The 9,566-nt window shown below is 33.9% G+C and overlaps 1 protein-coding gene across 5 annotated transcripts; it reads left to right on the forward strand.

Moving 5' to 3' along the window:
- The first annotated feature begins 4,339 nt into the window (after positions 1 to 4,339).
- On the forward strand, positions 4,340 to 9,211 carry LOC122018480 (65-kDa microtubule-associated protein 3-like). 5 transcript variants are annotated; one of them, XM_042575805.1, is made up of 13 exons: positions 4,340 to 4,559; positions 5,808 to 5,900; positions 6,159 to 6,365; positions 6,553 to 6,801; positions 6,893 to 7,102; positions 7,174 to 7,329; positions 7,423 to 7,582; positions 7,665 to 7,816; positions 7,900 to 7,987; positions 8,076 to 8,149; positions 8,259 to 8,306; positions 8,388 to 8,610; positions 8,691 to 9,211. In XM_042575805.1, the coding sequence occupies exons 2-13, from the start codon at positions 5,829 to 5,831 to the stop codon at positions 9,053 to 9,055; spliced, it is 2,004 nt and encodes a 667-aa protein (XP_042431739.1). In that variant the 5' UTR covers positions 4,340 to 4,559; positions 5,808 to 5,828; the 3' UTR covers positions 9,056 to 9,211. The 5 variants fall into 5 exon arrangements, with proteins under 5 accessions (XP_042431739.1, XP_042431737.1, XP_042431738.1 ...); XM_042575803.1 differs by having other exon boundaries at positions 4,341 to 4,559; positions 8,232 to 8,306; positions 8,388 to 8,595; positions 8,682 to 9,211; XM_042575804.1 differs by having other exon boundaries at positions 4,341 to 4,559; positions 8,232 to 8,306; positions 8,388 to 8,595.
- The last annotated feature ends 355 nt before the right edge of the window (positions 9,212 to 9,566 follow it).

Below are 9,566 nucleotides of genomic sequence, written 5' to 3' on the forward strand. Positions count from 1 at the left end.
TCAAAAAAATTTCCAAAAATTCCAGAAAATTCTCAAAAGGTGTTATGCCCATTTTCGATATTTTACAAGATACTTGACTGGGAAAGTCCTAACTGTATGTTAGGCAAGGGAAAAGTCCTAATGAGTGAAGTTAAGCAGATGGAAAGACCTGGTGAGTGAATCCAGACACGTGGAAATCCAGGTGGGTCAAGGTTGATCGGATACCTGGTGTTGAGAAGCCCAAGTAGGTCAAAGGATTGACCGGATACTTAGCACGAGGAAATCCAGATGGGTCAGCGGTGACCGAACATCTGGTGGAAGTCCAAGTGGGTCATGAAGGAACAGACACTTGGCACGAGACGATAAGTCCAAGTGGATCAAGGTTGATAGGACACTTGACAAAGAAGTCCCAGCAGATCAATGTTGACCGGATGCTAGGCATAAGGAGTTCCAATAGGTCACGGTTGATCGGATGTTAGATTTGGGGACACTAAAAATGAGTTAAGCAAGTCAAAGGGAGGTCAATCAATTATCTAATCGATTGAACTGAAACCCAATTAATCAGCTGATCGATTGGGCATAGTACTACGACAATGGCATCCCAATCGATCATCCTATCGATTGGGAGCCTATATCGTGCACATAGTAGCTTCCCCAATCAATCAACCGATCGATTAGGCTCCCCAATCGATTGGTCAATCAATTCGGGCTAGATTTCTCGCACAGACTTGAGAAAATAGAAGAAGGCTGAATCGATCAGCTGATCAATTCAGCCTCCCCAATTGATCAGCAGATCGATTGGGCAGTGATCGTTGCGTAGAATTAAAGCCATTGGCGAGCGATCTCTTTGGTAGTTCTTCGCAAGCTTCTTCCCAATTTTCAAGCAAGCTTCTCCACAACTCTCCGCTAGTTCTTGAATCTTCTTGGAGCATAGTGTTACTGCACTTCCAAGGTCAAGAGACGTTCCACAAGGAGAAGAAGCAAGCTAGGGTTTTGTAAATCTTGTAAGATTTGTATTGTATAAGCTTGTTTTTCTTTTCTTGTTGTATTGAGAGTGTGTAAGGCTTCTCCGCCTTCGGTAGTTACCGTAAAGGAGTGTTTTCATAATGGATGAGTGTGTCATGTGTGGATCCTTGGATTAGTCACATCTTCTTGAGGTGGATACCAAGTAAATCCTCATGTTAGCGTTGTAAGTCTTGTTTCAAGTCTTTCCGCTGCATATCAACAACAATGAAACAAGCCAATGAAGCATGACGAGCTATTCACCCTCTCTAGCTATAAATCGACCCTAACAATCTTGATAAAATTTCTCATTTGTACCATAAAATGTCAAATTATTTTTTGCAAGATTTTTAAATTATAACAATAATTCTTATTAATATATTCTTCCAATGTTTTTTTCCTTATTTATCTTTTCTGATAAATTTTGATCAATAGGTTTATTTTTAAGCAATCTCATTTCAATATTAAACCAAATATTTATATTTATAATATGTTCACGGCTTGTTCCATAACTTTTAACCTTGACACTAAGATTTTTCCAATCTCAACACCCTATGTTTGCTAATTGAATTGATTTTTGACTAAATAATTTATAATAAAAGTAAAATACTTTATCTAATTATTTTAATATATTAATCATTTTCTAACATGTTTTTCTCCATTTTATGATTTTTCAATGTAATGAATCATTGAAGAATGTTTAGAATTTTTATCGTTTGAAAAAGGAAGATTAATTTCTCAAATTGGACCTTTTTCAACTAATAAATCTATTAAATTTGTATCTATATTTTTCATTGTGCTAGATCATATATATTTTGAATAATAATTTTATTAAAAAAATTATTTTTATGATCTACTAAGTCATCTTCTTCTTCTTAATAATTATTATTATTTTCTTTCTTAATAATAATATTTGATAAATTAGATTTGTGATTATTAGAAAGTTCTTGATAGATTTCTTTTTATCCTACAGTATTATCTTATGATAAATATTCAATTAGTTTTCATTTAAATTTTTAATTGTATTATTTTTCAAGTTTTGATTTTGAATATTAGTAATAAATCTATTAAGTAGACCTTTATATTAAATAAATTCTTCTATTTTTCTTTTTGTCATACGTTTTATATATCTAGAATCATATTTTTTTTATGAATATATTTATATTCAAATAATAAAAAAAAAAAAAAATATAAGTTCCTATTATTTTACCAAAATAAAATTATTTAAAATTAATTGAATAATAAAATCTGATTTATGTAGTGTAATTTCAATTTGATGATATTTGAAAATTCAACTATTACTTGCAAATATAATAATAAAAAATATTAAATTTTATTTGGATCCATTATTTTAAATAGTATAATCTATCATATAATATCCATAAACAATTCTTCTGACTAGATAATTAAAAATAAAAATAAATCACACATGCCAAGTTAGATTGCTGACATGGAAATAAATGGCACTAAAATCTATTACATACGATCCATCCATAAAAAAAAAAAAAAACTTTATGACAAACACCAGATGAACTTAGAAATAAAAAAGTGGCAATATGCAAAAATTTCTAGTTAATGTTCCTGTCTAGAAAGAAGAAAAGAGCTAAGAAGAACAAAACAAAATAGATAACAACGTAGTAGTATCTCAGATCCTCTACCTATCACTACATTACAGTTATTCCTAGCAGAATAGCATAGATATCCTTCACCCTCTAAGGCTAGGAATCCTCTCTCTCACGAGAAGAAGAATAGAATAATACAATAAGGGTGCGTTTGGTTCGGGGTTATTTTTGATAATCTTGGTTATTCATCCAAGGTTATCTACAAAAACCTTATTTGATTTAGGTATTCGATGATTCCCAAGTAATGTTTCATGCCCGACACGTCAGCAAAAGGGTCATGCAGCCCGGAATCGGAAAACCTCAGAAAACTAAGGTTTTTATTGATTCCGGGGTTAACAATTTTTTTTTTACCAAAAATATCCTCCGATAAGAAAAAACATGAAAAAAAGAGAAAAAATGTAAAAAAATAAAAAAATGTTTTAAAAAATTTAAAAATTTATTTTTTAAAAAAATAAATAATTTAAAAAATAAAAAAAAATATAAAAATAAAAAATAAAAATTTTAAAAAAAAAAAATAAAAATTTTAAAAATTTAAAAATTTTAAAAAATTTAAAAAATTTTAAAAAAAATTATAAAAATTTAAAAAAAAATTAAAAAAATTATAAAAATTTTAAAAATTAAAATTAAAATTTTAAAAATGTAAAAAAATAAAAAATATATAAATATAAATAATATAAAAAATAAAAAAACACATAAAAAAGTAAAAAAATATACAAGAAAAAAAAAGTAAAAAAAAAGTAAAAAAATATTAAAAAATAAATAATAATAATAATAATAATAAATAAATAAATAATAATAATAATAATAATAATATTATGTATAGTTGGTTTTGTAACTGAGGGTAATACGGTAAAATATTAAACTAGGGTATTCATTAAACCTTCAAACAAACAAATTTTTGTTGCATTACTTAAGTTGAACCAAACAATATTTGGTTATGTTTTATTCCCTATAATCTTGGTTATGTGATTACCAAGGGTTTAGACCCTAGACCCAAAGCCAAATGCCACAGGTAGTCAAACACCATAGACAAAGAACACATGACTTGATATTCATTGGATTAGGGTGGAAATCAAAGCAGTATGTATGCAAGTATGATGAAATGTTAACTTAAAATTAATGGCTTAGCAAGTAAAGATTTTATATAAATAATAATGATTCAAAGATTTGTAATAATAATGGCCCCAATTTTATTAGGATCCTAGGTATAGATCTTAATCACTTATTATGCATGCAAAAAGTCGAACATGCATATGTATATGTCCCTCGTTTTTAAGAGATACTTGATTATAATATTCATTACGTTAGATAAAATAAATATATCATAATCTATCCACTTAATCTTAAATTAAGTATGCTCTACGAAATAATTTTCAATGTCTTAAAATTAAATGAGTTTTTAAATAAAAACATTACCAATAAAGTCAAAAATATGACTATTTTCATTCTGCTTCTCTCCGTCATTGTCGTTCCATTTGATCCCTCCCTTCTCTTCTCCGTTGATTGCTTTTGTCACTTGCGACGAATCCGTTACACAAATTTACTGCCCCGTTTCATATGGAAGGTATCCATTAGGGCTTGCTCATCGCTATAATTACCAGCCCACCCTTACGATGGATCCTTTCCCATCATGTAACGGTACTTAATCTATCTCCGTCACTTTCAAATTCAACGGCCATGATCAACTTCTGCAACATTACAATTAGACATCTCGATCACGAAAGCTCTCCGTTTGATTTTGAATCTCTCCCTGCTCTTTTTTTCCTCCTCCTCTCCTTTTTTGATTTCCACTTATTGAAACCACCTTATTCTTCCTCCTCTTCTGATTTGGATTAATCCACAGCAGTGGTCACCTCTTGCGAGTTCTTCCCTCTTCTTCCTTTCCTGCCGGTTCTCATTGAAGAAGACCTAGGGTTTGAAGCAGGGAACTTGTTGCGCTGAGTTATTGAAACGGCAGTAAACATCTTGTCTTTAACTCTCCTTCCTTTTTGTAGCTTCAAATTATTTGGATTCCTCAATCTCCTCATTGTTGCAATTTTGTGTATTTGAGGGAAGTGATGTGTTGAAGGAGATGTGAGTCTGGGATCAGATCTGATTTAATTATACTCTATTAATTCTTTTTTATTTATGTTTTTGATAGGGTTTGATGTGTGGTATTGCCTGATTTAGAGTTTCAAAGTCGAGCGGGACTGTTTGGCATAGACTAGTTAAGATCTGACTTGTAGGCGTGAAGACCAAGAATTTTAGGGGAATTTTGGCTTAGATTTATTTTTGAGGAAGGTTTTTCTACATTGGTTTCTTTAAATCAAGTATTATATGCCTGTACATTTCTTGGGCTGAAATTTGGTTGTCTTTCTTCCCTGGTTTTATAACAGGGGTGGTTTCAAGTCAATAAATATTATAATTTATGAGATTCTATTTTTGAGATGAGTGTTTGGTTGCTTGTGGCTCTACGTCTGTCAAACTTAATTGGTTGGTGTTGGTGTATAGAGATGAGTGTTTGGTTGACATGAGCTGTTAGTTTGTCTTTCGAGGAGCTTTTGTTGGTTGCAAATAGGTTCTTATCCTTATGTCTTTCAAATCATGATATTTTTGTGTGGTAAGCTATTGCCAACTTGCATGATAATGATAGATTTATTGGTTCTGCTGCTTCTACTAGCTGTCATATTCATTTAGATGATTTTGAAAAGTGTTTATGCTACATCATTACAGTTTAACTGTGTTTGCCCAACTATTCAACACTTTACACAAGGTTATATCACTAGTATTTTAGAAAATCTTTACGTCCTACTTAAATTAAAAGTGCCTAATATGTTAATCCTTGAGCGTTACCTGATTGCTAGTTTCTTCTTGTGTTAGAAAATCTTTCCTGTTAATTAAACAAATGATATATTGAATGAAATTTAATATGGTGAATCATAAGAAGAGCATCAACATTCTATAACTTGCGTATATATATAGGTGGTATTGCAAAAAATGTATTGTTTAACCTCAAACTACCAAAATATATTTGTATATATATTTTTGAACAAATAAACTTCAAGTGGAAATGAACTTAATTTCCTGTTTCAATTTCATTTCACTTAGGTATATGCAAGAAAGAAGACCAAATCCAGATCCGACAATTGCTAATACTATCTTGGGTTTTCCTTTTTTGGGTTTACTTTCCCTTTATAATGCTAACATTAAGTATCCATTTTGCAGATTCAAGTTGGCCAACTTAATATGGCTCGTGTATCTACCGATCAGCTATTACAATTGGAGACAACATGTGGATCTCTTCTATACGAGCTTCAGGTTTTCACTACTAGATCCACTAACCTTTAATATATGCCGATATTGAAATCTTTACATAAGAAATAGGAGGTAATAAACATCCATCTCCATCATTTTCACAATTAGTAGGCAGTCATTGCGATCAATAACTGTGTTGCTTTTAAGGGTAATGCCGTCTGGCATAGTTTTTGTAATGAATTGTCCATTTCGTGCAGCATCTTGCTTATTGCCAAAAGCAAACCAGTTTCTCAGATATTAATGTAGCTATTATCGTTTCAGATTATATGGGACGAGGTTGGTGAGACTGATACAGAAAGGGACAAGATGCTACTTGAACTAGAACAGGAGTGCCTTGAGGTGTATAGAAGAAAGGTTGATCAGGCTAACCGTTGTAGGGCTCATCTGCGACAAGCAATTGCTGACTCTGAAGCTGAGCTTGCAACCATCTGTTCTTCAATGGGTGAGCCGCCAGTTCACACGAGGCAGGTGGGTCATTGTCCATGTTGTCAAATAAGCATTTATTTTTCATTGAGCTTCAAATTCTAGAAAAGACTCCAAGAATTATTTGGAAAAATCTAGCTCACACATTGAAGTTGCTCTTATCTGTTGAGAGAGATTTTATTTGGTGTCCATAACCTTATTAAGACGATATTAATCATACTTATTTTCCTAGTCCATTCAAAAAGTAGGGAGATTAAAAGAGGAGCTGAATTCCATAACACCGCAACTAGAGGAGATGAGAAAGAGGAAAGGTGAGAGATTGATTCAATTTTCAGAAGTAAAGCAACAGATAAGAAATATCTCAGTTGAGATCATGGCTACTGAGTACCACCCATCGAGGCATGTTGTTGATGAATCTGATTTATCCATTAGAAAGCTTGAAGAATTGTGCAGATACCTAGAGTCGCTGCAAAAGGAGAAGGTTGGAAACTCAATTACTCTCTTGTCACAGATTCTATTGAATACTTGTACTGCAGATTTGCCCTTTTAACCAAAACATTTGGCTGCTGCAGAGTGACCGCTTGAAACAGATCATGGATCACTTGTCAACTCTGAATGCTTTATGTTCTGTTCTTGGTGTTGATTTCAAAGAAATAATAAGAGAGATACACCCTAGTTTAGATGATGCTGAAGCTTCCAAGAGTGTCTGCAGTGCCACAATTGAAAGGCTTGCTACTGCCATTGGCAGATTAAGAGACATTAAGATAGAGAGGATGCAGAAGGTAAACCATGCATTGAGTACAGTATCTCTGAAATTTACCATAATATGAACCCATATACCAATATCTTGCAGCTTCAAGATTTTGCATCTACAATGCTGGAGTTGTGGAATTTGATGGATACGCCTATCGAAGAGCAACAGTTTTTTCAGAACGTTGCCTGCAACATAGCTGCTTCAGAAGAAGAAATTACTGAGGCTAATACTCTTTCAGTGAACTTTCTTAGCTGTGTGAGTCATCCAACTAGCGGATTGCTTTGTCTACTCCTCGTTGGTCATATGTTTGGTTGGATATTACCAATAGAAGAATTATGTTATATGCAGGTGGAAGCAGAGGTTTTGAGGCTTGAACAACTAAAAGTAATCAAGATGAAAGAACTAATCTTGAGGAAAAAGGAAGAACTGGAAGAGCTTGGTCGACGAGCTCATTTGGTGGTTGAGGCAGAAAATGGAGCTGAAGTTGCAATTAGTGCAATTGAATCTGGTATATATAATGTTCCTGCATTTTTCCAGTTTTGAATTAAATAGGCTTTGTCAGTTTAAGCGTCACTTTTGGTGTTTTGCAGGAGCCATTGATGCTTGCTTAGTTTTGGAACAGATAGGGTGCCAAATAGCAACAGTTAAAGAGGAAGCTTTTAGCAGGAAAGATATTCTTGAAAGAGTAGAAAAATGGTTAATGGCATGCGAGGAGGAAGCATGGATGGAGGAGTATAATAGGGTCTGAAATATTATTCAAATGGTAGCTTTAACGTTTAGTCTTATACCATGTGACTTCTATATCTTTTGTGCGATCTACTGTAGGATGAGAATCGATACAATGCTGGAAGGGGTGCACATCTAACGCTTAAGCGTGCTGAGAAAGCTCGTGCTCTAGTTAACAAGATTCCAGGTAGTTTATAAACACAAACATCAAAAGAAAACATCTATTATAAAAAAAAGGTTGGCGGACATAAATTTGCAACTTGTATCTTGAGCAGGAATCGTAGATACTTTGGTAGCCAAAATTACACAGTGGGAGAAGGAAAGAGCCATTGGGTTCACATATGATGGCGTGAGCATTTTCATTAAGTGGTCTGTTGTGTGAATCACTTAATAGATTGAGGAAAAAAAAAAAACTGATTTTCTATACCTAGGTGCGGCTTCTTTCGATGCTGGAAAAGTACGCCATAGTTAGGCAAGAGAAAGAGCAAGAGCGGAAGAGACAAAGGGTAAGTGTTTTTAACTATATTAAGTTGGCTAGAATAAATATATGTGGCTTTGGATTAAGATATTGGATTTAATTCATTCAGGATCAGAAGAAACTCCAAGGCCAACTGATAGCTGAGCAGGAAGCCCTCTACGGTTCAAAACCAAGCCCTTCAAAGCCTCCAAGTGCCAAGAAAGTAGGTTCAAACCGAAGGCTATCTCTTGGTGGGGCAGCAGCATTGCAGACTCCTAAATCTGATTACATGCATTCTGCAAAGTCCACTCGCTCCGTAAAGATGACAGATGATCTCGGTACACTTTCTCCCGGTTAGATTCTTTACTTCCAATTACTCAAATTCTTCAGACAAGTGCATCAAATCCAGACTTTAAATTTCAAGTCCTTGTAGGTGCAAAGGGATTAGATATTACTGGCCTTCCTGTGAAGAAGCTGTCATATAATAACGCCATGACTACATATCAAGGAGTGCAACGCAAACCTTTCGCGCCCGTAGCTCCAGTCAACTCCATTCCATTGACGCCATCCAAATCCCTCATTGCCAATGCTTTAGAAGAGAACAAGATCCCGAACGCAATGCTGTCCCCGACCCCAAAAACTCCAGCGACAGCTGCAGCAGTGCTAATGCATGTGGCTACAACACCTGCCCCAACCTGCCTTTTCAATGAAGCTCTGGTGAAGGTAGTATCACCTGTCGATGAAACTGAGTATTCGTTTGAGGAGAGAAGGCTTGCATTCTATGTTGGTGGTAGATGAATTGAGCTACATCGTTCAGTACATAGTTGAATACTCACTTTTTGAATATAGACTAGATTTGTTCTTGTAATCCTAGATCTGAAGGATGGTTGTGCATCAAGATGTTGGCAAATGTTGACAGAAGAATTGCAAGAGTACTTGTTCTTAAGAGAATAATTCTTTGTGCCATTACAAAAATGACATCAACAACGTAGCCAAAATGGAACTACTGTGAGCTCACATTATTGTAGAAAGTTTCACACTAATAACGGTGAAGATTTCCTTAGGGCTGAATCCAGGTCTTCGAGGCAAAAGGTGGTTTTATTCTCCAAGAAGATAAGCATTCATTGGCTCACCTATTTCATCAATAAAATTTACAAGAATTAAAGATATATTATATATCAATCAGGGGCACACAAAAGTGTCACTAAGTTAAAAGTCCAATTAAAATCATGGTAAGAATTTGATCAGATATGATTGCCAGATTTCCAGTTAGTGATCATAGCCATGGAGTGTGCTGGATACTTCAACA

The sequence above is a fragment of the Zingiber officinale genome, chromosome 9A (assembly GCF_018446385.1).
Source record: "Zingiber officinale cultivar Zhangliang chromosome 9A, Zo_v1.1, whole genome shotgun sequence".
Classification (NCBI taxonomy): Eukaryota; Viridiplantae; Streptophyta; class Magnoliopsida; order Zingiberales; family Zingiberaceae; genus Zingiber; species Zingiber officinale.